The 27,910-nt window shown below is 41.8% G+C and overlaps 2 protein-coding genes across 2 annotated transcripts; one reads left to right on the top strand and one right to left on the bottom strand.

Annotated features, from left to right (window-relative positions):
• Window positions 1-967: 967 nt before the first annotated feature.
• LOC137801127 (putative helicase mov-10-B.2) lies at window positions 968-10,266 on the top strand. The gene is made up of 23 exons (XM_068598549.1): window positions 968-1,132; window positions 1,216-1,318; window positions 2,304-2,485; window positions 2,792-2,888; window positions 3,009-3,159; window positions 3,418-3,670; window positions 3,781-3,894; window positions 4,375-4,558; window positions 5,062-5,204; window positions 5,381-5,557; window positions 6,154-6,266; window positions 6,346-6,542; window positions 6,779-6,876; window positions 7,057-7,154; window positions 7,278-7,376; window positions 7,520-7,622; window positions 7,702-7,819; window positions 8,765-8,956; window positions 9,025-9,096; window positions 9,180-9,305; window positions 9,385-9,473; window positions 9,583-9,695; window positions 9,796-10,266. Exons 1-23 carry the CDS (start codon window positions 999-1,001, stop codon window positions 9,855-9,857), a joined length of 3,018 nt encoding a protein of 1,005 aa, XP_068454650.1. The 5' UTR covers window positions 968-998; the 3' UTR covers window positions 9,858-10,266.
• Window positions 10,267-11,235: 969 nt separating this feature from the next.
• On the bottom strand, window positions 11,236-27,588 carry LOC137801129 (rho-related GTP-binding protein RhoA-D). Its single transcript, XM_068598550.1, has 5 exons — window positions 27,458-27,588; window positions 16,473-16,628; window positions 14,563-14,683; window positions 12,939-13,069; window positions 11,236-12,476 (listed from the first exon to the last, which is right to left on the bottom strand). The coding sequence occupies exons 2-5, from the start codon at window positions 16,626-16,628 to the stop codon at window positions 12,303-12,305; spliced, it is 582 nt and encodes a 193-aa protein (XP_068454651.1). The 5' UTR covers window positions 27,458-27,588; the 3' UTR covers window positions 11,236-12,302.
• Between the last annotated feature and the right edge of the window lie 322 nt (window positions 27,589-27,910).

Raw genomic sequence — 27,910 nt, 5'->3', positions numbered from 1 at the left:
GACATGCCAGCACATTTATGAAGAGTTCTGCTACATCACCTGGATTAAATATCTGTCACTCCCTAATTTTCACTTTGCAAGTAAATCCTGACAAACTTCATTTGGCCTGTGCACATGGATGTGGACTCTGCATGTACTTTGTGATAGATACACCGCAACCTGAACAACAAAACAAACACAAATGTGATTCTCCCTCGAGATGAGCTGATGACGTATACGATTCACCAGCTTGCAAACTGCAGGAAGGTACAGCGAGTTCTAATTTTTTTTTTCTTTAAATAGCCACTAAGGATTTTTTTCACAACCAATGGCTATTTCATTTCACAGCAGGAAAAGCACAGGTGTAACCATATAATGAATGGCTGAAACTAGGTGTGCTAGTTACAGGTATTGTGGTAATAAGATGCGTGCTGTACAAATACAGGTCCATTGTAAGGCTCATTTAGTGCTCAGTTGATCAACATTCATGTGACACATGCTCGTGTCACAAGACGTCATAATGTGTCATCTACGTTTTAAAGGATGAATCAGTTATGAATGCTAAACAATAGAGATATGTTGATGCTGCACACTCTCCAAGTGTAACAATGTGACAATGCCCTGTGCTGTTTGTGTTCATCTTGACACGCCTCACATTTATAAAAGTATATTTTCGTTCTAATTATCTAATTATAATCTTCTTTTACAATTGTTATCTAAGAGGTTTCGCTTTCCTCCTCTCGGTTTTACTGGGCGAGCGTTAAGTTTCGTTTCTCTGCGCTGACCGCTGTCTGGGTGCGCCTGTTTTATGTCTCCGAGCTGGGCGGCTTCAGTATTGCAGCTCCGTAACAGGAGAGAAAGAGAAACACCGCCCCCGTGGACTGCCCAGGGATTAAAATGGAACCGCAGTCTTCAATATTTCCTGCGAGACTCCAATAAAAGCTGTGGCTTGATGAGCGATTCACTGTATCCGTACTGGTTTCCTTGCTTCAACAGCATTGTCATATCCATCTTTAATCATGGTTAACATGAGATTGTCTGTGCGCTGCCAAATTGGAGTGGAGTTCTTTGAGTTCCTGCAGGAGAGCGAGCGAGCATCCATCACAGACAGGATTGAACTGAGAGACATTTACAACTCAGAGTTCAGGAGCAGGTGAGTTCATCACGCAGACTTGTTTGTATGGTTGACACTCATGTCAATGTTCTGCAATTCAATGTTTTTGTGTCCATTTTTAGGAATCCAGGGACCAAAGATCCAAACTTCGGTTCAGTGCTCTATGCCTTGAAGGTGTCCAACAAAATATGTCGACGAGGGCAAAAGATTCGCTTCAACTCCGCGGTTTGTATTTCCGCGTTATGTTTGAGGCACTCGGACCTGTTTCAGATGTCTGCACCGTTATCTGCATTCAACAGCTTTTGAAATAGAAGATAATCATATTTATTTCATCGGGCGCAGTCACTAAAGCCTGATGGTGGCATTGGTCAACAGCACTGTGATCACCGGATAAAGTGTAAATACAAAGCTTATCTTCATCTGTACTTTCTGGCTCATGCTTAGGGTTTGATGCAACATTGTTTGTTTAGTTAGTACACGCTGTACACACAGTATGAAGTATTTCAATATAGTTATTGAAACTTTTGCCGAGTATTTACTGTTCGATATAATTTGCTCGAATATCTCTTTATTTAGAAATGTAATTTACACATTTAATTGAAGTTGAATTGCTTGATGACGTGTCAAAGTTCATTACACATCTGAGCACGCAATAAATAACTATGAGGTCACATGCTCCAGTGATGTCACTTTGCACCACAGATCACTGCTACAATGTAATGATTTTCATCTTTCTTTTTTTAAAATATTGGTTCTCAAGCAAGATTCCTCTCGTGGATCAGTTATTATTCATTCATTATTTAATATTATGGAAGTATATGAAATTTAAAGCCACGTTTTTAGAGCTTTAATGTGTTTAACTGACAACAGCAATGTGCCAATTCTTAAGCAAAGATGTTGCCTGATAAGCCATGATGATTTCAAAATCACTGTTACATGAGGTGTGTCACTTTCTCAGAAACAGAACTTAAGAGTTTAAAAAAAACAACACTTTTTCAATGTCTGAAGACAAAGCTTGCTTGTTATACTTATATGCATTTCTATAGATTATTTTTATTTGCAGATTAGGTTCCTTTAAAAGCAGGCCATTATACAATTACATCTGCTGCTGTTAAGACAGTATTACAACAGAGAAAACTCAGTTACTTGATTTTTTTTAGGAATTTTGACATTTGAAGACACAATTGACATGAAGTGATCCTCTGCACAGGTCACCTCTCTTTTTATGGACCAGTGGCATTCACCAAGGGGCCGTCAGCCAGAACCAGTGCAGAGTGGAGCCACCAGTCCCAGCACGGTACAGGCCTACACCTCCGCAGATCAGGCAGACACGGGAGTTCGAGCCCGGAGGAAACTGGCAAGCCTTCTGATGAACAGACTGAAGATAGACAGGTAACAGGAATACAACATGAGAGTTTCAGTATTTGTTTTTTTACACTGCAATCAACAAACAAAGTGTTTGTTTTTTTTGGAGGCCAGGCCACAACAAGAGGCCCAAGTCTAGAAAAGGCTAGCAGGCTAATAACAGCAGACCACAAAGTTAAACAGCTTCCCATCGATTAGCTTGCGGTCATTAACTTCTGTCACCGTCTCTGCATTGACTATGTTCTCTGGATTATTTCTCTATGCAACAATAAAACAACAATATATCTGACACCTTCAATACAATGTGTCATAACCGCTTTGTTTGCCCCGTAGGGTTAAGCTAACCTCTGACAAACAAGGCGTCTGCATTGACTCCGACCATCAGTTTGAGAACGGGAAACTCTGCTTGCGCGTTGATGGCTCATGTGAGGTACTTATGTCATCACTGCTGTTCTCTGATGATCATCTGCAGAAAGCTGACCAATGTGAAGCTCCGCTGTATAAGTCTGTTCCTTTTTCACCTTTTAAACACCGAGCCTCTTTTTAAAAGGTTAAACAGTGTGTGGTGAACCTGAACGTGAAGAACACTGGGACAGAACCTGTGTATTTCACCTACTACACCCCACTGCACTGGCTCAGGGCTTTCATGCTGAAGGATGAGCACAACGTGACCAAGAAAAACCCTCTGTGTTTACAACCAGGTAATGCAAGCATCACAAGCAAGCGTCACGTTTTACAAGTTCACATTTAGATATTAAAAAAGAAATAGGTATGAGGATATCTCTTTGATTAGTTTGAACCCTTTGGTACTTCCAGCACCTTAGCGAAAAATGAGCCCGGTGGAGCGGCGGTTATCCTGCATTTTACATTTGAATTTATGACGCTGTCTTTTGCTCGGCTGACTCAATAAAGTACTATGACTATACTAAACGTTATTACTCGTTGTGCCTTGTTCTCAGGTGACACATATGAAGTCCAGGTCAACTTCCGCTGCAGTTCGGTTGGTTTCTATCCAGCTACATTGGCCTTTGAATTCAAACCGGACCTGCAGCCCTCCACCGCTGCGTTCCACATTTTGCGCTTCATTGAGGCTCATTGCATTTCTGCCCTGGGACTGGAGCTGGCACCTGTAGCCCCCTACAAGCCCCGCTCCCTCCCTGCCTGGACCCCTGAGGCCTCTTACACGATTGTGGATGGACAGAAACCTGAAGGGTATGAGCGGTCACTCGACACAAAATACATACAGCAAATGTTAAAACATGAAATGCTGTAAGTCTCCTAGTGATGTATCCAAACTTTATAATGCTGTCTCCTCTTGCCAGGATGTCCGTGATGCAGCTAAAAAATGTGATCGAGCTAAAACAGTACAAAATACCAGAATACATGCCCGAGCTCGTCCAGTCCCTGAAGCAGTCTACTTACATCTGTGATAAAAGGTAAATTCAGTCAAGTTTTCCATGTTGTGAGGTGTTTGTTTGATGTGTTTTACATTGGATGTTAATGTGTTTTATAGATCACAGTGCAGCCGGCAGAAAATATGTTTGCATACAACAACCTGCAACATGTTAACATAATTATGAACTGTTGTTTATTATCATATCTGGCAAGTTGCAGAAATGTCGATGCCCCATCGGTAAAATGTTAATTGCCAATTTTTTTGTTTTGTTTTCCACCAAAATACCAAATCTTGCACTATAATATCCACTTGTAGTGACTACCGCTGTTTATGGTTATGTTTAGATACTGGAAAGGTCAAGATTGTGGTCTAGGTTTACGCGAGACACAATGTGCTTTTGTTGTTTAAAACTCTGGATGTAAAACCTGGTTTCCCCTCCTGACATAATACAAACAGCCCACCTTGCTGTATAACATATACACTGCCATACATTATGTATTGTTTCTTTCCCTTTGTTCAGAAGGGCTGTGCTGGAAAGTCCCCTGAGCTGGGAGAACTACACAGAGAAGTTTCAACTGCTGCTGTATCTGGAGGAGCTTCAGATGAAGGTGGACATCAAGCGATACAACATCCCCAACAGTGAAGAAGAAGACTACGCCATCATGCGGAGAGACCAGTCCAACAAGAAACTTCTCATTCTGAAGGTTATCATGTGCTCTTCCTCATTCTTTTACTGTACTGACATCATCTCTCATTCATTCACTTCCCTCTCCTAATGATTTGTTGAAGATTAGCTCTCTAGCTCTAGCTAGCTCGCTAAACAGTATCTATATTGCATGAAGAGGAGGACTGAATAAAACAGATCCTGAACACATTGGACTGTAAAGCAAGCATTAGTGATGACTAAGTTGTATTCATACTACTGGCTCTGGTCTACTTTACATTGGTACATTTTAAGGGATGCTCGTCGGTTGAATTCTGACATAAACAGACAGTTGTACAGGTTTAACATATAATTTTCTACACGGCCCGTATACTGGCTAAAGTGTAATCATGCATTCCGGTTGTAATGCATTATAATAAAAGAAAAGAATATATATATATATATATATATATATATATATATATATATATATATATATATATATATATATATATATATATATAGCAACATATTTACCGTCATATATTTCTGGTCACCTACCAGGTACCTGGTGTTTCTGAGAATCGCCCGTCGGTGCTACGAGGGGATTCGCTGCTGGTGTATCCTGCAGGAGAACCAGCGGTGAAGTACAAAGGCTACGTCCACAGTGTGCTGCTGGAGAACGTCAGACTCGGCTTTGGGTCAACGTAAGATCAAGATATTATGATGACATACAATCGGTTGACGCCTTTCTGGCATTATCTTTCTTTATAGTTGCATGATCTTTTGTACCATTGTATCCACGTTTCCAATTGACCTTTTTTTGTTTTTTTGTTTGGCCTCACTGTTATATTATATGCATCTTGTCTGAATCTGTTGGCAGGTTGCTGGATCGCTTTGTAGATGGCATGAAGTTCAATGTTGAGTTCACCATCAACCGCCTGCCGTTGCGCGTTCAGCACCGAGCAGCAGAGCTGGCCGCTACATTCAAACTGGGACAGGTGTTGTTCCCGGCTGCACCTGCCGACTCCTCTCAGCAAGCTGAGCCTCCTGAGCTCAGGTTAGGCACGCTAGCATGTAGGCTGTATATCCTGGTGCAACGTGTTAGCTGGCTATTTTGCAGCACAGGTATCTGTAGTATCCCTTCCTCTGCCTATTAATTAATAATGTTAGAGACTGTGCTGCAATGTGATCACACGAGAAACATTACAACCAAATTCTATGCCACGACTCACGTGTACGATCACCCACATGCACAAGAAAGAAACCGGTTGCAGGCTTTGAACTGCATCAAAATGCTATTTTTTGAAATACATTTTTTCAATGACAATCAGGAGACAGGTGTAGGACCTTAACTAGAGCTTCAAATGGATGGACAGATTAAGATCCCCGTCGTGATTAACGCTGCTCAATTCCAAGTTGATTATTTGATATTTAATGCTGCTATGCCGCATTAAATATCATACTAATTGGGACATTTTAAAGACCTCCATCACAGTCATATTATGAGATAAACACGGTGCTGGCCCAAATCCAGATTCATTGTGTTACCTGATCAGAGGATGCGATTCACTGTGCATTTAGACATGTCTGCTGACTCTCTCTCTAGCTGTTACTCTTCTCTAACATCATACTTCTGTATCTTTCTGTCAATAGGCTGTTTGACTCAAAGCTGGAAAGAAACCCAGAGCAGTATCAGGCTGTACGACACATTGTCGCTGGCTCATCCAAGCCTGCCCCATATCTGGTGTTTGGCCCACCTGGAACAGGTACAGCGGGTACCAGCATAATAATGTTTTCAGTGGAATCAAACTGTTTAGCAATTGAGCGTCCATCTTGTCTGTTCAGGCAAAACTGTGACTCTAGTGGAGGCCATCAAGCAGATAGAGAAGAAGGAGGCCTCCTGCCACATCCTGGCCTGCGCTCCCTCCAACAGCGCTGCCGATCTGCTCTGCCAGAAGATCCTGGAGAACGTGGACAAGCACCACGTATTCCGCTTGTACGCCAGCAGCCGGCCCACAGATTTCGTCCCCGAGGAACTAAAGGTCTGTGTCAATGCATTCGACGCATGCTCCTTGCTTTCCATGTGACGCTGAAAGTAACTGACATTCATTCACTCTCATTCAATTGGTCACAGTTTGCTAATTTACTTGCTGGTGGGCTTTATGATGCATAGCCGTGAATATAGACACAGCATTGCTGCCACACTTCCTGCTGCTTTGTGTTTTGATACGGTTGCGAAGGTTTTGTAGCGTCATTAAGGTTTGTGGTACCTTCACAGGCATGCTCTAACCTGGTAGGGGAGTGTTACGTTTTTCCCGTTAAAGAGCAGCTGATGGAGTATAGGATCATGGTCACCACCCTGATAACCGCTTCAAGGTAGTGAATGACTTGACGGGGCAGTTTGCTCACTTGCATGACACCATTAAAAAAGATTCTGTTTCACTTTGGCACATTGCAATATTTACATTCGGTTCATATTCTCTGTCATCTAAGCACATGTGATCTTCTGTCGGGGAAGAGTTTTCTACCACATATGTTTTCATCTGATCTCTGCAGGCTGGTCACAGGAGACATTCCTGATGGTCACTTCACTCATGTGTTTGTGGACGAGGCAGGACACGCTGTGGAGACTGAATGTTTAGTCCCCTTGGCAGGTAAAAAAAGACTTTTCTATAACACAAAATATATTTTGTGTACCTGTTGTGACCCACTGTGTTGCAGCATAATTTCCACCACTGTTGATTGTACTTGTTTTGAACCTTCTCTACAAAACAAAGGGCTGCTGGATGCAGAGTCTGGTCAGGTGGTTCTGGCCGGAGACCCCAAGCAGCTCGGACCCATTCTCAGATCCCCTTTTGCGCTGAAGTACGGCATGGGTAAGTACAGACACACACATAGACACTGTCTTGTTAATAACACTGCAGTTTGAATAAATGAGAAGTTCTGCAAGACCGTTTTTTTAACGTTGACGTGCTCTACTTGTGTGTAATTCTGGAGTTAAAGACTCTTCTATCTGCAGGAGTGTCCCTCTTGGAGCGCCTGATGAAGGATTTCTCTCTGTACGGGCAAGACGAGGGCGTCTTCAACAATCGCTACGTCACCAAACTGCTGCGCAACTACAGGTTCGGTGCTCGAGATCGTCATGGGCACTCCTTGACAGAGAGCGCTTGAGTTTGATTGGATTTTGTTTGTCCCGTTCAGGTCCCATCCGGCCATTCTGAAGGTTCCCAACGAGCTCTTCTACGATGAAGAGCTGCTGTGTTGCGCAGATGAAATGATGCGCAACTCCTACTGCAGATGGGAATACCTCAAGAAGCAGGTAGTGCTTTTGATTTTCTGTTAGCACACTCATACTCTACAGACCATGTGCAAACATGACGTCTAGAAATCAAAAATATATAATATCCAATGTGTGACATAATATGAGGTTTGAGTCTCATTCTAGAGGTGAAACTATCAGTGATTTTCAACCACTGTGCCGCGGCACACCAGAGTGCTGTGAGAGATTGTCAGGTGTGCCGTGGGAAAATGTTCAATTTAATTGAATTGGTCCCAAAAAATAATATTTAGTTGCTGCAAATCATTTTCCATTGTTGAGCGTCTGAGCCTGCAATATAGGGGCTGACATAGTAATGAAATACTCTTGCATGCCAGTAGGTAGCGCAATAATTACCTACCATATATATATATATATATATATATATATATATATATATATATATATATATATATATATATATATGTTGTATTATGCTACAATGTAAAAGTTTGTAACATTTTTCGTTGTTGGTGTGCCGTGGGATTTTTTATTGGAGAAAAATGTGTCGCGGCTCAAAGAAGGCTGAAAAACACTTAATTAGTTGATTGACAGAAAATTAATTACCAGCTTTTAATCATTTTATAGCATTTTACCATTTTTCTTTAGCCAATAGGTAAGCATTAGCTAGTGCCATCCTCTCCAACGTGCACATTTCTATCTGTATTTTGTCAGATTTGCAAGTACGTTGGAAGTCAGTTGGACAAAACAAGGTGTTTCAAGATGACAAATTGGGTTCTAAGAAAATAATTAGCAGACTAATGAACTATTGTTTTCATTATCAAACTGATAGGGGATTGTCATGGAAAGAAAATACATATAAAATTGTATTTGATATAATGGATTTACAGAATATCTTAATAAAAATATTACTACCAAAATAAAAAATATATCCTGTGTTCATTGTGAATGACACAGAATTCATACTTAATCTCACATCCCTCTCAGGACTTCCCAGTGATCTTCAAAGGCGTGACCGGTGTTGACGACCGTGAGGCCAGCAGTCCTTCATTCTTCAACGTAGCGGAGGTGGAGGTGCTCATGGACTATGTGAAGAAACTGCTGCAGACAGATGGCAAGAAGGGCCTGGGTAGAATCTCACCCAAAGACATCGGCATCATCGCTCCCTACAGAAAACAGGTCTGAAATGATGCGACGCACTAACAGAGTACAACAATGTATTTTATTAACCCGCCCGTGTCACGTAGGTGCAGAAAATCCGCAAGGCCTTGAAAGAAGTGGAGAAAGGCTTTAATTTTCGGGACATGAACAGCCTAAAGGTAACTACATATTTCACACTTATGTAATGTCAAACACACAGCAGAGGAAGTGTCTCGAGTGTGTTTCCACACGCGTGTGTCAGGTTGGCTCGGTGGAGGAGTTCCAAGGTCAGGAGAGGAGGGTGATCCTGGTGTCTACAGTTCGGAGCAGCCCCAAATACGTGGAGATAGACGCACAGTTCAACCTCGGCTTTGTCAAGAACAAGAAGGTATGCGAAGCAAACGCATGCACACATGCGGTGTGTGTACGCACAACACATCATTCTGACACACTCTTTTCTTTTCCAGAGATTCAACGTGGCAGTGACTCGAGCTAAAGCCCTGCTGATCGTGGTGGGAAACCCCAGAGTGCTGAACACGGATCCTACCTGGGCTCGGTGTGTGTCACCTGACTGCTTCCGAATTCTGCTGTCAGCATATTATTAACATTACGTTTTAAATGTCCAACTGTAATACATTATTGTCTCCCTCCACACTCGCCTGCAGATTCATCCAGTACTGTCACGATGAAGGAGGCTACGACGGTTATGAACAGGTAGAGGAGGATGTGGACGTGGTGGAGAGACTAGCGGACCTCTACATCTCCATTGATATCCAAGGTGACAGACACGTCTTTGTTTTCATTGGCGTCACCCCTCAACATGAACATTTTCCCAATAGATGTTAAAATTGTCTACTTTGTGAATCTTTTCTTTGCAGTGGAGACTGCAGAGAGCGCTGTTCAGCAGCATCTGGACCCCGAGTGGAGGAGCGACCTGTGAGGGAAATGAGGACAATCTTCCATCCCGATTCATTTTGGATTAAGGTTTCAAGACCTTACATTGTTAGTACAACTCTTGAAAAAGGGCTTATTGGCCCATTTCTCATTATTCACAAACCAATAAAAGCATTCCAATAGAGAGTTTTCAATGTCAGCTTCATGAACTTGACCAAAGACCCTAAATGACAAGGAGCTGATTCATATTTAGAGTCTACAGCTACCTCATTGGACTGCACAAATGCATCTTGACTTCAAAATGACTTTGTCTCTAGTTGAAGCCACATAAATTATATAGACTTGATTTTTCTTCTTTTTTTAAAAATTGATATTTTGCTTTAAATTATTTTCAGTCTGTCATTTCATTGACTGTTTTTAACTTTGCTCAATCACCACTGCACTTTTAGAATCATCAATTGGTGTGTTTGTCCATGTTTCAAGTGTATTTTGAAATCATTACAAAATATACATTTTAAATAAATATTGACTATTATTATTAAAATGTCTGTGGTCCATTTTGAACAGTTTTGCATTTTCTGAAAAAGTGAAGCAATTTCAAAACATTTTACTAAGTATGAATGCGAATGCACCGCGATGATTTAAACACATTTGGACATATTGATGTACTGACTTTGCAGTCATGTCACTTTGTTAAATGAAAAGAAAAAAAAAAAGCTAAAGCAGTTAAGCTTACATAGCATTTAAAAAATACTTTAATATCATCTTTGTCTCATCCAGACATTCAACACATCCCACTCCCGTTTGTAATGCGTCAATCTACATTTCTGTGTTTAAGAAAACAGACCGAGGCCCTGCGTCCAGAAATGAGCTCAATCTGGCAACATTCTGATCAAAATGGATCTGAATGAAATGTATAGAAAGACCACCACAATTCTAACATTAAATATACTTTCATTCTTTCATGACAGGACGGGCTACGCAACACGTCCTGTATGCATCTCTTTGCTTCAGCCATGATACAGAAACACTAACTGCATCAGAGTGCTGCTAAAAAGATGGTGGCTTTATAATCATGTCCCTTAGTGATGACGACAATACACTTGGAGAAAATGATAACAATTGTGGTTGCTCATACTGATGTTACTGAATGTTTAGCACAATTCTTTCATGACGCATTGATGCAGCTCTGAGCCCAAACACACCAAATTATTCGGTTTATCAGCTGGCCCTACTTCAATGACTACTACACAAGAGACCATACACTGGCCACACACACGTATGCGTGTTATTTCAATCACATTTCAGCTATGTCCCTTGGGTGTAGTGTCAAATAAAAAGGCCTATAACACAACAACAAAGCCCTGATTTAAAATATTGAAGAAAGCTACTGACCTGATGAGCCAAACTGAGGAGATATCACATTGGTAATGACAACATTTGAGCTGTCAACTGGAAATTTTATTGAAACTTTTTTGCACAGAATATAACTATAATCTGACTGAATTGTATACAGTGTGCATCCATAGTGTGTTGATACTATAAACCTGTCGATTCAGTATACAGTGATGCATAATGACTGTATACTGGATCTCATTTAACAGTACAGAGTTCAGACTGAAGGCTTGTTTGAGAAGGGGTTGACGTCTCGGTAGAGGAAAGTCTGTCGGACTCAGAGCCAGTGTGAGCATGACTGAGCATTGTGTCCTTAACAATAGACCACTGTCTCCAGTGCCGGTTTAAGCTATCGCTATGGAAGAGAGACACAGCAAGGTGCAGTCCAAAAACTCTCCACACAAATAACCGCTGCTGCTTCAGTTTATGTAGGTTTCAGTGGATGAATGCAGAGCGAACAGGCTCTAAATTTAGTTGTTAATGCCAGAAGAGACAGCTGAGGGAAATGGAGCTCTGCTGACTCAACACATGAGGAAAAAAGAATTTTAAGGGTGTAAAATGAATAGTGGTGTGACATTTAGGTGGGTCGTGACCGAAGCGGACTTACAAGGAGACAGTGGTACATGCAGGTTGAAGTGGAGCAGGGGGTTTCCATACTATTGAAGCAAATCTTAAAACTGTCTTGCCATTCAGGAGGCATGTGACCCTCAAGAAGACAGACCCTTCTTTGTAAACATAACACGGACATGATACGTTTGTAAATGCACATATAAATACAAACATACATTCATATAAGAGGGAAGGACAGGACCTTCACACTAACAGGCTGGTGCGAGGTGGAGGAAAACAGAGCAGCAAACAAACAGAAACAAAAGTGTGTGAGTAGCAGAGGAAATAGAATTTAAAATAAAAGGCTGATTTGTTTTGCTTCTAAACAGGCGTGTCAGTCTTTCATATTCTCCTGTGGTATATCTGCATCTGTGAAGTAAGTATAGTCCACCAAAGCCATCGATTTAAGGTTTCTCTAGGTTTGCTCTGTGCGGTGCAAGATGGGAATCCTCCCTCGGGCGCCGATTGGCCAACAGACTCCGCCCCTTCACAGTAGCTGGCAGCCGCCCCTCTTCTTGCGCTTGCGGACCTGCAGTGCTGCTCTAGTGGCCATCTCAAACACCTCCCGCACGCCATCCTTGGTCTTGGCAGAGCACTCCAGGTAGCCGAAGGCACTGATGCGGTTGGCCATGTCTCTGCCCTCCTCGGACTTCACAGGCTCCTGGAGGGTTAACGTGAAGATGGAAGGTGTTCATTCAACAAGGTGAACAGTGATTAGTTTTGCAGAGTAGTAGAATGTTATCAAGTACATTTACATAAGTACTGTATCCAAGTACAAATTCAAGGTACATTTCTCTTTAATGCAACTTTACTTGACTACGTCACAGAGGCAAATATTTTACTTTTTACATCCAAGTCACAGACGGGGAACATTTTACTACCCAATGAGTACTTTTAATGTTCAAACAAAGTACATCTGATTATACTTGTATACTTTTAATTGAATAAAGTTTTCAATGCAGGCGTTTTACTTGTAGTGGAGTATTTTTAATAATTTATTGCCAATGACATAAAATAATATAGTCACACACACACACACACACACACACACACACACACACACACACACACACACACACACACACACACACACACACACACACACACACACACACACACACACCTGTTTCATCTTGGCCAGCTCTCTGCGCGTGTGTTCATCATTCCTCAGGTCCTTCTTGTTACCCACGAGAATGATGGGGACGTTGGGACAAAAGTGTTTCACTTCAGGCGTCCATTTCTCGGGAATGTTCTCTGCGAGAAAGAAAAAACAAATCATTTTGAAAAACAAGCCAAGTCACCGCACAGCAGATTCCTGACGTATTTCCCTACAAGGACAGTTGAGAGAGTTCGTGCCGTTTCCCTTGTGACTGGGCAAACATAAATATCAAGAGATCATGGAACGCTGATACATGGTCGAGCATGTTAGTCAAAATCTGTGCTGTCTGGGGGGAGATGCCCTACTGTGATGGAGTAGGAATGCCATCTGTGTCAAAGTCCAGATCAACATCGCTGTGAGAGAAAGCCCCAGGACATTGCTTGTTCATCTGGTTCACTATTAATGTGGAATTCAAATGCATCTATTAAGTGGCAGTGTCTTGAGGTCGCATTGATCAGAATCAATCTACAATAGGTTAATCTTGGACACTGTTCAATCAACTTCTAATTGACTTTAAATGTACCACTGTACTGCATTTAAAAAGGTGCATGATGGGAGATAGGGAGCATTTGGATTGCCTGTCAACACCATCAACATTGCGACGCCTTAGCCAGAAAGTTGGAGTTTGCGGTTCTCACAGTACAAACTACAGCAAACATCCTGGTGGAGCTCGCAGCGTTTAACTGAGGGCGGACACTGTAATCATTGTATCAGAGCAGTGCAGCGCTGCAGCCGTGAGCTAGCCAGCGGGGCTCGCTCACATGCACGAGTATGCACTCAAAAGCATGCACGACCAGCCCTGCTCTGTCAAAGCAAGGAGAGAGTCTGATGTCATTACAGAGAGAGAAGAGAGCGAGTGACTTCATTCTCTGCTCAGGTAGAAATTACTCCACAATATCTTCACAAAGAGCATTAATTATAGCGTCAAACTTTTTGCTAAGTGGCATACATTGTTCCTTTAAGATGCCTTTCCCCTAATTAATTACAAAAATTGCTGTAGATGATAAACAGTCAGCTTTCCTGTTCTGGTTTAGTCAATTCCACACTTTAGATACTAACAGTTAACTGTAAAGCTCGTCTTCACGGCTGCGGCGGGATTAATTACAACACCAATAATGTAATCATACTAATGAACAGACGCAATCTAAATAAGCATTACGTTTTCATAAACTGGATCATTAATTGCATTATGCGCAGAGGTAGTGGACAGAGGAATGTTATGTCAAACACATAAATAATCTAAAAGGGGAAAACCTATAGAGAGGATCATTTTAGATTTAACTGCACCAACTTTTTATGGATTTAATCATATATGCACTTTGTCTTGCTTCTTCGCAATTGCCTAAAAACTTTAATTCTGTTTAAATGACTGAATAAACATAACCAGCTGCCTTGACTCACTGAGGTAGCATAACAAAGTAAATACTAAATTCATATCATTATTTTATTCAGGTTCCTTCTGTGTCAAGTCTCTTGGCTCACTGAAGCCACACTGATGCCAAAGAGTTGTTAACATTACTTTAATGGGGCAACAATTTTCTGAAATGTTACTTATGGTTTTTCTAAGTGGGCAAACAATGTGTCTTACCTAAACTGTCGGGGCTGTCTATGGAGAAGCACATGAGGATAACATCTGTGTCGGGGTAGGAGAGAGGCCTCAGTCTGTCATAGTCTTCCTGACCGGCTGTATCCCACAACGCCAACTCCACCTGAGAAACAGGAGAAAATGAACATAAGTGAAGCAAGTGGCTGCTAGCAAAGAGCGCAATTTAAGTAACATTATGAAGGTAGAATAATCCAAGTTAATCTACAGCAGGATGAAGAGGGGAAAGGAGACTATGGGCAACACAAATTGAGGCAACATAACTGAAAAGAAGAAAGAGGATGTATTAATTCATTTCATGCCTAAAAAGCAACTCTCCATAGGTGGAGATTGTTCCCATAGGATATTCGTGGGCTGGTAATCAAACTGTTAGCAGTCCCAGCGTGCCTGACCTGCTCTAGATAAAGCAAATGCCCCAAAAAAAAACATTTGAGCTCAGCAACGTCTGTAGCTACAATACAACCGCTCTATGGGTACGTATTCTACACAGTAGCCTCGACGTGTCATTGCATGAATATATCATGTGGCGTTTGTCTGCAGCTCCTAAAGGGCTGTGGACTATTAGCTTTAACTGTAATCTAGACATATTTTACCCTGATTATTTAATCCTACAGTAACCTCGCGAACATTGCAATCACAGCTGGAAAACTGTATTCGATACAGCTGAGGACTGGGAACAAAACAAGAGAGCAACTAAAGCATGTTAGCAGTTACTCTGGACTTTTCTGACTTCTGCTCTCATGTTTTGCGAAGTCTTGCTTGTTGGCCAACACGCTACTAGACTGACTGGCCACACAGCCCTCTGGCATTTTCCATATTATATGAGAGGTTGGCCCGACATTGACCATGACAAACCTGTGTCCACTTTGGCTGCTTTTGAATTATTTTACCACTAGATGTCTCTCAGGAGTCAACCTCATATTTATTTCCTTCCTTTCTGTTTGTCCGAACTCCTCTTTTCATCTTTTATTTTGTTTGGTTGTTTTAACCTCAACTAAATATAATCAAATAATGATAGTAGAGGTCAGTGTAAGTTGAACTGTGACACTGAAAATAATACTGACAAACTGACAATATTGCAATACACCAAATACTTTTTTCTATGAATCTCTCGACCCCGTTGGAGGGGCTTGGAGTACAGTCAACTTTGTATAATACCGCACAGGAAACAGGAACGGGAAATGTGAGATTAGTCATGATGCATGAGGGGATGGGTTTCAACACTGGGCAGGAAGGTGGCACTGATCCATTTCCTGTGGTTGGCTGGAGGTCTTCTGCTTTATAACAATGAAAAGACTCAAGGATTTGCTTACAATACACACTTATCCTTATCTTTCTTCATAGCCCATGGTTGGTGATGGCTCACACATCTGCACTCATTGTTTTGAACATTATTGTTATTATCTTGAAAAGGTATTTAGTGTAAAACAGGTTATTTGCATTCACAATAGGTATTTGATGTTTTGCAGATAGACCATTGCAAATAAGGTTCTGACAAAGTGATTGCACATGTTATTAGTCTTTGTCTGACCAATCTGGTTTATTTGAAAGGGATTTTAATTTTCTTTATTCTATTATTTGAAAAAGCATGGATGGAACGGTCACAAAAAGTTGGACCATTTGTTACAATTTTGTTGGGGCCCAAACATTTTTTTTCCTCTGAAGTGGGGCGTGACAGAAAACGTTTGAGAACCATTGCCAGACTGTAAGAGATCATAAGTCAAAGAATGTCTTGTTTTTGAGTATTAATAACTCGTCAGCTTAAAGTAGTAGAGTAGAAAGTACAATATGTCCCTCTGAAAAAAGATGTATACCCACTTAGTTTCCAACACTGTTTGTTATTCATAATCATCTAGCTAAAACAAATACAAATTTACATTTAAAATATAAAGTACCTGTTTGCCATCAACTTCAATGTCAGCGATGTAGTTCTCAAACACAGTGGGGACGTAGACCTCTGGGAACTGGTCCTTGCTGAAGACGATGAGCAGACAGGTCTTCCCACATGCTCCATCACCAACAATCACCAACTTCTTCCTGATGGCTGCCATCTACAAACACAATACACTCTGGGTAGTCTCTATCTTAAGAAATGAGAGATGCATGAGAACTAAACAAAACCATCAGTACATTGGTGAGAAGCAAATCTCTTTAAAGGCAAGAGGGAGGTGAAACAATCCAACCAGAAATAGTAAGAATGAGAGAACGAGGAGGAAAGAAAGATGATCGAAGTCTGTTTCAGAGCCGCACCCTCTTCCCTTTCCTGGACTGCGTCCTGTTTGGGAGGTGAAAAACAGAGTCAGGCTAAGGGGTCAGTGCTGGTCTGGGAAAGCAGTGGGAGGGAAGAGAGCAGGAGGAGTGCAGCAGCGTTGGTAATGCTGCAGCCTCAGTTCTCCAACACCCTGATGCACACGTCACATTAAATATGATCCTAAATGTACCACTTCTATGGCCTGATGATCTACAGCTCTTACTGTTTTTTGTTGACAACTATTGCACACAATCGTCTCTCATAATCTTTGTTTGCATCCCAGAAAGGTGTGTATATGGCAGTGAAACGTGGCTTGCCAGAGAAAGATGCGGCCACACCCACCCACAAGCAGGTGATGAGACAATCTACTTTCTAGACCAAAACAAAAACCTCTAACATAACATATTCAGCATCCAAATCACAGCTGGCAAATAGTGGAGAAATATACAGATTTAAAAGAGCTAAAATCTATAGTTACAATTTATACATTATTAATGGTTAATATTATTACTTGTATGTGAACTCCTCAGCTTCATAGAGCATTTCAGCATCTTTTAGGTTGTTGTTTTGGTTTTTAATTTATTCTCACCACTCTGTGTCATATTTGTCTACAGCGGGCAGCTGCTTTTAGTAAACAGGTACACTACCTGCCCATCACCAAAGGGCAGAGAGACAGTTAGCTATTGAACGTAGTGGAGCATTTAGCAGATAAAGAGCCAGTTAGTGTGGCAAAAGCAGAGCTTAAAAAGGAGCGAGATGAATTGCTTTTACATTCATCAGTTAGCCATGAACAACTCCTAATGAATGTTTCTCTGTATTTACTGGGTGTGTAAATAAGCAACCGATTGCTGAGCATATCAATTTAACAAGTGATTATTCAGTGTCGTGTTTACAGCTTGTTTTTTCCTGCAAAATGGCAAACAAGTAATGCATTATAACTTTAAGAAAACAAGAAGAAACCCATGAAAGCAAAACATCCAAGCACGTGTTGTGTACTTCTTTCATCATCATCAGATCCACAAACTTCAACAGGTATACTATGTACGCTATGGAGTGGTAAACAGAGCTTTGCTGCACTTGAGTGTATAAACAGTTGTTTCCCCTGAAGCTATCAGTAGGTGGGCAGGAAAAGGTCCAGTTGATACCACATATACATAGAAAATAAAGCCAATTAAATCCTTAATGGGACCATGGTGGCTTCTCTACATAGAGTGACCAAAACGTATTATAAAACGTATTTGTAGTATGTCATTTATTGCATGAAATACATCTTCTTCAGCTTGGTTTAAAAAAAAAAGAAAGATGAGCCTTGGCGTTTATGTTTGTTCAAGAATGAAACATGTGTCTCCACATCCTTCATTTTGATTTGTCTCAACTACCATTTCCACCACAAGTATCAAAAGACAATTGTTCAGTTTGTGTTTTCTCTCACCCACATTAAAATCAGGCCAGTTTGTCTCTGGAGAACGCCACCTGTTCTCAGTGATAGCAGGCTGCTGTTACTCTATTCATCATACTGTCACTACCGGAGGGAGAGAAGGACACACACATACACACGCACGCTCACGCATGCGCACACGTTAGTCCTGCAGATGTTGTGCTGTTAAAAAAACAATGCTGCTTATTGACAACGATAGCTCTCCCAGCATGCTGCCTACGGTGCCAGGGGCAACACATGGTGCTTAGTGGGGATAATGGCCCCTTACCTTTGCACTAATGTGTGTGCACATTGTGCCAGTGCAAGGAAGGGAACAGGACTTCTTTACGAAGCGTTAATGTTAAAGCGTGAAAATGTGTCATGAAACAATTCCCTTTAACAGCGATACCATATATAAGTGGCAATGCTAACATTTCCCAATATATGGAATATAAATTAATCATAGATTGACTACATCTTGTTAATTCATTAATACAAGTGTCAAACTATTTTTTTAATTTTAAGTGTAATGTTTAGATTCATTATTAACTAATGAACTATCAATATTTGTGATTTTTCTGCTGGTTCGCGAAACAGTCATTCTTTGTTGTTCGGGTAAGACCTGCAGGTGCTTAATGGACATTTCTGTTCTCATTTGCTTTCTTTACTTCCTTTTATTTTAGCGAGTTCCTGGTATGACAAACAGAGGGAGGAGAGAATATGAGCCACAGGAAAAACATCTGGAAATCAACCATTTTGTAAATTTCTCTTATTCCCTCTCCTTGAGTTTCTCCCCTCAGGTCAGTTTAAATAAGCTTTAATAGCTCAAGGAGGCGTGCCACACAACTGGTCCTGCCTCGTCCTCAGTGTGAGATTGTTCATTTTAACAAGAGTACGCACTATGTGTGAGGATTCATAGAGAGCAGACATCCATATAACAGAGTGAAGGTTGTTCGATTTAACACAGTTAAAACTAAGTTGGACTCTATCCATGGCCTGAGTGTGAGTTTTACTAAATCTCAAAATGAACCTTAATGTTATACTATATTGATATAAGTGCTACATAAACCTCCTGAAAACAAATTCAAACCACAAAAGAACAGCTTAAAGTATGCAGCTATTCGTTGTTCTACCATTTGCTTTTGTATTATATTCAACAATCAATAATTAAGTGTGGCCCTGCTTTTATGTTGCAATAAGTAGAGCTCTGCGTTTAGGGAAACACAGTTTTAAGAAGAAGAAAAAAACGCTTGTACAAGCAGCAGTGAATTGATCAGACCAACTAGCCACGTGATAATACCGCTGCATTATTCTCTCAGTGTTACTAAAAACAAAAAGTACCCCAAAAATGCACTGAAAACCATTTTCTGAGTGGTGAGCCATAACTGAGACATTCAGTACCTGCCCCCACACACTTTTGTCTGCAAGAGAAAGGTCATATTAGCTACAAGTGTGTTCACACTTTTCTCAGGATGCATTTTGCCGCCCTGCATGTTTGTCCCTGTGTAGGGTAGCAAAGGACAAAGTTCTGATTATTTGCACATGCAGCACATATGCTTATTTCTACCATGTAGGTTTTGACTACCTGCAGTTTTAACAAAATGGCCAGTCCTGTTCAATAGAAGTTGTTGGGGAGGAGGGGACAAATAGCAAAAAAAGAGACATTCTAATCACAGTTTGGCAAACGCAAAGTATGAATAACAATACTGCAGTTATTGACCCTTCATAGCCATAAAACTACCATTATCAAATGTTATGTAAGCTTTCTGGGGACCAGCTACTGGAGGTGGGGGCATAGAGGCCAGAAACAATAATAAAATAATACATATAAATATGTTAATATATTAGTGGTAGGTCGTCAGTACCTGCTAAGTCTTTACTACTGGCCTAAAGAGAATCACAAAGCTAATTATAGATATTTTATAATTTAATTGTTTTTTCCAAATACACTACATGTATAATAATTATTTCCCCTTATCAGCCTATTTTCTTATTGCACAGCTCCTGTCTTCCTCTGTTGCTCTGCCTTCAACACTGCTTTCTGTGCTCAGTGGGAGCTGTAATGGTTCGAGCTGAAGCGAGACAAATTGTGACATGTTTAGTGTTTTGCTAGTTTTGGTGCCCTGTGGCTAAAGGAGGAGGAGGAGAAGTGGACTGTGTGGCGGATTTGGTGACAACGCATGTTTTCGTTGATGACCCATGTGTCAACTGCTGCTGTCGAGCAAATATTTTCTGCCCTAGAACGCCTGGAGGCGTGTGCCGGGGGCGCGGCTGGGAGGCGCGGCTCTTTTCACCAGTCCAAGACCACCTGTTGCTGGAACTGAAGTGCACAGTTAAACTGTACAACCACGTCGCTGAAGTTTTTAACAAGCAGAAGTGAATGGACATTGTCTTTAAGTGAAGAGCATCTGGTGAATTGGCTGTCATGGTATAACTAAGTGTGGTTCTTGTAGATGCGGGGAAGTCCCCGGTGGGCTGACGGGGTGGGTTTGGGCTGGTCAGGTGGTCAGTCTGAGCGGCGCCACGTGAGCTCTCCCCAAACTTAGAAGGGCGCTCCCTAAAAGTGCATCGCTCAACGGGAGTGTGCACTGTGTCTTTTTTTTCCCTCCTCGTCAAAGTGGGTGAGTGGCTCCGCAGGGTCGGTCACACTGCCCCGTGTGACCCCCCTCCATGCACGTGGCTGGGTGAGCGCCTGCAGTCCCCACGTGGTGGTCTGTATGAACGCGCCGCGTATTGATTGTCTGACAGTAAATCCCGGAACACTCGGGGGTACTGTGTGACGAACAGTATGCAGCAGACAGCCCATCAATCAGAACTGCTTTATGAAAAAAAGAAAGAAAAATGCTTCAGTTTCAGTGGAATGTTGCAGGTGAACCACACATTTAAAATGCTGCCAATTGTTGACAGTTGCATCTGAATTTCAGCTTTTTGTTTTAGCGCATGCAGTGTTCACACCGAACGCGGCACGAATTTGACGCACGACCAGATTCTATGCAAAGTCAATGCAAAGACGCGATAGGTTGCGGAAAGGTTTTTTTTCGCCGTGCGGCGCGATAGACGCGTTTGAGGCGGCGCGAATTCGCACAAGTTTGAATATCCGAACTCCTTCGAAAAAAATCGCGTGACGCAAAGTTGCGTCAGCCAATTAGCGTTAAGAAGCTCCGCCTGTTGTCACCGTCGCCCTGCAGTCCCTGAATCAAACTTCTGCCGGTTGTGCGACGACGGTTAATATTATGCATCCAGACACGATGGAGTTTGTTGTTCCAACGTTTGTGGAATTTACACAACAAGTATAAAACAGAACTAGTGGTTATTTCCACCGAGCTGTGTGCTGCTAGAAATGGTTTTATGAAACCAAACAGGAGGGCGTTTGATGTTCAGACGTTTTTGTGACTTCCACGAGTATAAAGTAGAACTTATGGTTATTTCTTCCATAGTCGATAGGGGGAAAGATCGCTCTTTTTATTGAGAGAAGCGGCGGCGGTAAGCCACGCCCCCTTGTATTGCACCCGTTTGGTGTAAACACCCTTTTATTGTTAAGCAAGTAACGAGAAGCTGCCCAGGTTGGTGCCAACTACGATAAGACACTTCTCTTTTCACAGGCATTCACCACCTGCCTTAGGCCACATTCAGAACAACTTTAGCAAAACAGCCTCTCATTTAGTCAATGAGGCCAAAAAAAAAAGAGTTGAATCTGGCTCAACTTTTGCTGCAGCGCAACATGATGTAATCTGACAAGGCACGGCAGTGTGACCGATTAAATACATCCAAGTACAAATTCCTTGTGGATTACTATGCGAGATGAACAGCATATTTCTACTTTTCACCTCGTGATGAAGTTGTAAAATCCTGTTCCAGAGTATTATGAACTTGTGCTGCATTGTGGCGTCTGAGAAGGCCTCAAACTCATGACTCAGTTAACTTGCTGGATGGTATTTCATGTCACATCGGCTGTACATTGCCGAAGGTCAAACTTGGTGGAGGGAAAGTCATGAAATGTAGATGCCTCCAAGCTAAATGAACTGATGGAGGTCCAGAGGAGATGATGAATGGAGCCACCAAACCCCATATCTTCCTTGGACAAAAGATAGGACAATAAAAGGTAGATTCCAAAGAAGATAAACAAACAGGATTTAAGCTGCTCAGCGGACTATAAATTAATGTCCCTCTAATTTATTTTTCCACGGAATGTGCCAGGATACCCCCTGTCAAAATTACTCCAACTGTATACTTGCAAATGATGTTTGAAACAAAAAGTCTGAGTTGTTACAGACAAACAGAACCTGAGTGTTAACAAATCAGCTATTGACACACTGATCGGTCAAAAGCAGGAAAAGACATTCCACGTGAAGAATAATAATGGATCACTGAAAGCTCACAATCAAACCCTGTCTGACTGTGTACAAAATGTGGGAGGACGTAAGCTTTGAGGAATGTCTCACCCACTTACAACACTCCTCACCCCTTTCTTCTAAACACACAACATCTCTCCATCACCAGTATTGCTCCCTTCCTCCTGGTTGAAACGCCGAGGAATAGATTCTACATGAAGGCCAGCATGGAGAACAAACATGGGGACCAACTGCAACAATTACACATTCACCTAACACTATAACAGCAACTTTTCCCCACCTGATTTAAGTGTTGCTTTTGCTTGAAGACTGCATTTCAGGTCAGTGTTTTGAACATACTGGGCACAGAGAGGCTTTCTGCATCTTTCCTGAATTGTTCTGCCACAACAGATTTACACTGACATCCATATTACACAAAATATTATCGTAAACGTTGAATCAGAAATGTCCCCTCCCAAATTATTTTTTTTACTGGTATACATGCGAGTAATGATGTAAATAATTACTGGTTTGCGTTGCCTTTAATGAAAATGTGTGGGTATGATCAGCCTAAAAAAGTAATTTGAAATATGTTGACTCACAATTTTCTGACACTGTGTGGCCACTTGAGAACGGAGAATGGAGAACACATTACATACAGGGCAGGAAACAAGCACCAAGCGCCAACAAGAGCAGTGATTGTGCTTGTAGTGCGTACATTCCTTGCAGACGCAGACAACAAAGTGTACGTCATGCAGACCTCACCAGACTTCAGACAGGACGCGGTGCGAGAGAATTAAAGGGCAAGAAAGAAAGAAGGCAAATGAATATTGAAAAAGTTTCAATTCGGAATCGATGCATTATCTAATCAAGTAACATTGAGATCAGACTTGAGGTTGGATTAGAGAAATCCGCGTCGAGAAGTTGAAACCAAGCTCAAATTATGAAGGTTGAAACAAACTTGAGACCAAAAGTGAATGCTCACGATCCAGGCCGGGGAGGCAGCTAAAGTCAGAGAACCTAGCGGGAGCTCAAAATAGGACAGAGCCATTGAGACTTTCCCGACCCAATTCATCAGAGCACAGCTCAAAGCAGAGGACGAAAGAGGGAAATGGCACACAGAATTATCCTTTCATCCGCCCCCGAGTTTTGCTTGCAGTACAGACGGACAGAAAGTCGGAAAGATGGAGGCAGGGAAGGAGGCGTGGTGGTCCAAACATCAGCATGTTATCCACAAGCAACAGATATAGAAAAACCTAAAACATACCAAAGTCTTTGATTAGTATTCAAGGAGTACAAAATAAATTAATGGATGAATTAGTCATGGTGTGGATAAAGGGCAGAGCGAATCCGAACAGTTAGAAATCATTAACGTGTTTCTGTTTTTTACTCTCTCATAATTTGTTCTTGTACCTCCCTCCCTCTACTCATCCTCATCCTCCTCCAGCCTCTTGTTCTCACCTCTCTATCTCTCTCCCTCTTCCCCCCCCCCACCCACCCGCCCCCTCTCTCCTTCCTTCCCTCTCTCCCTCCCTCTCCCTCCCTCCTTCCTTCCTTCCTTCCCTCTCCCTCTCTCTCCCTCTCTCTCTCCCCTTCTCCCTCCCTGTGTTGCAGTGTGATGTCACCATCAGGGAGCTAATGCTCCGTATCCTTAGGGTGCTGCATTCCTCCTATCCGACTCTCATACACCGCACAAATGAAAGCCAGAGCTGACACACATGAACGCAGCCTAGATGGAGCCGCCCCCGCCCAACACCACGACAGTTTCTCACCCATCCAGTCCATCTGTGCTTTACAGCTAAGTGTAGCATTACAGCAGTTAGGTTTGTGATCCAATAGACAATTTCCCAATCGCTTCACATACCTTATCTTGACGCGCGTTGAATAGGTTAACCTTTCAACTTTAACTGCCACTAAATGCTAAAATAACTGCAACTCGAAGATGTCTAATCACCTTTTCTTGGCTGACAAGGCAGAAACACTACAGCTTTAAATATTCAAAGCCTGCACCTACGACATTCGGACACATTCATTGAATAGCTGGAGCGTACTTACTCCAAATCCTAAAGGTCCCCTCTCAGAACTATTAGGTTGATCTGATTACTGTCAAATATTAATTTGATGTGGATAAAAGTTTAACAGGGAGATTCTCAAAGTGACTTGAGGCGATGACCTGGATTATTTCGGAGGAGAAGTGTCGCCTTCTGTGTTTGTGTAGTTCAGAAGAGATCAACACTTAAATCATCATGCAGTGACACAACAGAGATATGCAACCAGCATTAACCATTAAGAGCACATTAACCAAACAAACACCAATCTTTTCAGTGCTCCAGATGATTAACAGTCAGCTATCAAAAATGAAGCTTGCTGCCTATACAATTTCCATTGCTCTTTGCTAATAAAAAAAAAGTGAGGAGAGATACAATATTTCACAAGAGATTTGAGAGCATCTCTCAGTTCAACTAATCTGGGTATTTTCTCAGAAGAAATGTTTGGTTTTCCGAACGGCCCCTTTAGGAAGTTCCTGAAACTGCAAGCACAAAGCACAGTTTCCCCTGGAGGATTGTCTCATCTGCTTACGGTCTAGTCTCTACCCAGAAGCCTACAGAAACATTTGTTCATGCAGACATGTTTACCAGTCACCGTCGGATGACTCAATAACGGATACAAGCCTAAACTCAGCATTTTCTTGTGTTCTGTTCAAAATCTGCACTAAAATTCACTTTCAGTATGATACTGGCCTCCTTAGAAACTACTGTTGATGGAATTTCAGGCATGATAGGATGGAACATAGTGTTTGAGCACCTCGACTGATAAGCACCAAAGGCCTTAAAATACACAAACCAGCATGAACTGGAAGGATGGAATAACGACCATCTGGGCAATCCCCTTCTGTCCGAGCACCACTTCCTAAATCTTTGCTTGGGAGAACTTCCTGTGTTCGCCATCCCTAAGGCTTGGGCTGACTTGTACAACAGGCAAAAAGTAAAACACTAGTAGTAGGCCAGTGGTGGAGAGCAATCCAAGGGGAACACAATACAGTGCAGTACCAGGGTGAAACCGCCTCTGGAGATCCTGGCATATTTAGAGCTTTTGACCCATAATTATTTTGCATGAAAGCTTTTGTACTGACCTACTGAGCTGTCATCTGACATGACCTCCATATGACAAGAAAAGAATAAGAGTCCACATGCTAGATATGTCAAGTCTGTCATTATGACACACCATCTCATACTTTAATTAGAAGTGTAGGTCATTTGTATGGATGTCCAAATCAAGGTTTTGGGGTTAAAACATGGTAGTTGAGTTTAATTTACATTTACCTAAACGTTGAATAAATACGTATGACACATCTGACTTTCCACAAGCTACCTGATTCACATATTCAGGGTCCTGATTCAAAACAATCTTAAATTATGAGTATGTTATGAATGTAATACTTGTGTATGTGTAAAACTGAATAAGTCAATGTTTTGATCAGAGACATTCAACTTTGTCATTTCTCTAATTCCATTTTTGCAAGGATTCCACTGTGTTTGAGTGTTTTCCTTTCCGAAAATTAGTATTTTCAATACACCATCTAGATGTATCTCTATTTAAAAATGATAACTCATACTTACAAGCCAAATAAAGCCCACTTCACACAGAGAGGATCTGGATTACATCACTTGGTAGAGTGACAGTCAAAACCACACTGATGCTGCTGATGACAACAACCGCAGACATAAGTACTTCTGCTTTAGCATTAATGTCGTTTGTCTCCATTTGGGATTTCCACAACACTTCCTTCCGCTGCATTGGCACTGATTTGTGTGTGCGTGTGTGAGAGGGTAACACTTCCACTTCTGACCACTACCTGCAAACAGCCTGGTCAGCTGTTTAGCTACAATGACATCATACTTTCTCCTGTAGAAGCAATACAAACACTTTGACATACAAGCATGCACACATCTATGCCAGGAAGATATCTTTAAGGATTCTCCTTCTGGCTATGTGCCTCCCCTTTGATGTCCTGCGGGACAGGGTAGAAACACTAAGCGGGTGTAGTCCGGTTGATGGATGGCATTAGTTTTGCAGAGCTCAAATACCGGTGGTAGCATCTTTATTAGGAGGAACACACCAAGACCATTAAGGGAACAAGCCCGTGTGAGATACGAGAGTCCGCGCTACAGGAGCCGCGCAGCACAACAAGGGTGTGGTGACTCGGGAGGAATTTCCTCGGGACAGATAAATGTTTGAACAGAAATGTAAAAAGGGCGAAGAAGAGAGACTTTTAGAGGACTCAACCAAAACAAAAAAAAGGATCACACACTCGGTCGGTAACCTATAAGTATTATTAGTATTTTGCCTTCTAATAATGCCTGTAGAGCAGAAAAAAATCATCAGATACTATCAACTCCCATTTACTGACCAAACAGGTTTCCAAAGAGAAAGAGCTCGATACGTTTTCTATGTTTTACACAGCGAGTAAAGCTCTGCTCTGCCTTCCTCCACAGCTGAATTCCGTATAATTATATGACGTAATAAAGCGTATTGTGGGTCGAGACAGGGCTGGGTTTTGTGGCAGGAATGCTGATATGAACCATATCTCCGACTGGAGAGAACAAACAGGTGTGTCCCACAGTTAATGATACTTTCCCCTTTATATTTACATGACCTCAACGTCGAAACACTTCAGCCATTCCGCCGGGGGGAAACAAACTTCTAAACAAGTAACAGGTTTCAACTCGCCGAGCTTGCTGCTGGTGGCGTCTCGCCTCATTGCCGCGTCTTGCGAGGCTACTTTTTCCTTCACACCTTAAACTCGCTTTCCTGACTTCCGCTTCGGCACTTGCAAAAAATAAACTAGCGTAATAGACGGTAAAAGAAACATTTGCTTACCTTTCCCAGAGTGTGCTTTCAAATATCAAAGGCCTCCGTGGTCCCCTCCTCCTGTCTTCCGTCCGCGAAGCAGCTGTAGAGTAAAACGGCCGAGGAGGAAGCGACCAAACCGATACTCACAAGACCCTCCCATAACACCGCGTTCATGGTCCCCTCGGACAATTGAGTTCGCCATTGTAATCAACCTTGCTCGAAGAAATAATAATTATTTTAAGACGCACAATTAAAGAATATACATGTACACAGTTATGTGCAGTATCTTACTGTTGTCATATTTTTTTGTGTTACATTGTTTTCATGTAGCTTCCCCTCAAATCCGTCACACTGAATATTACACAGATCTCTATTGCCCAAAGTGATATGTATATGCAGTGAAATAATAATGTACTATTTGCTTTTTGTAAAGCTCATAATTATTACTTTGATTTGCATCTACATTTCTAAAATTTCCTA

Source organism: Clinocottus analis, unplaced genomic scaffold, assembly GCF_023055335.1.
Source record: "Clinocottus analis isolate CAN_PGR_092001 unplaced genomic scaffold, fCliAna1.0.p SCAF_4, whole genome shotgun sequence".
Classification (NCBI taxonomy): domain Eukaryota; kingdom Metazoa; phylum Chordata; class Actinopteri; order Perciformes; family Cottidae; genus Clinocottus; species Clinocottus analis.
Note: the sequence above shows the minus strand (reverse complement) of the source record. Positions and strands in the feature narration are given on the sequence as shown.

What these genes read in the sequence shown, in the direction of transcription:
- LOC137801127 (XM_068598549.1), top strand. Translation starts at nt 999, where the DNA reads ATGGTTAACATGAGATTGTCTGTGCGCTGCCAAATTGGAGTGGAGTTC. An exon ending in AGAAACTTCTCATTCTGAAG is followed by an intron (nt 4,559 to 5,061) that starts GTTATCATGTGC and finishes GTCACCTACCAG; the next exon opens with GTACCTGGTGTTTCTGAGAA. An exon ending in TGCGCTGAAGTACGGCATGG is followed by an intron (nt 7,377 to 7,519) that starts GTAAGTACAGAC and finishes TTCTATCTGCAG; the next exon opens with GAGTGTCCCTCTTGGAGCGC.
- LOC137801129 (XM_068598550.1), bottom strand. Translation starts at nt 16,628, where the DNA reads ATGGCAGCCATCAGGAAGAAGTTGGTGATTGTTGGTGATGGAGCATGT. An exon ending in AGACAGCCCCGACAGTTTAG is followed by an intron (nt 13,070 to 14,562) that starts GTAAGACACATT and finishes TCTTTCTCGCAG; the next exon opens with AGAACATTCCCGAGAAATGG. An exon ending in AGCTGGCCAAGATGAAACAG is followed by an intron (nt 12,477 to 12,938) that starts GTGTGTGTGTGT and finishes TTAACCCTCCAG; the next exon opens with GAGCCTGTGAAGTCCGAGGA.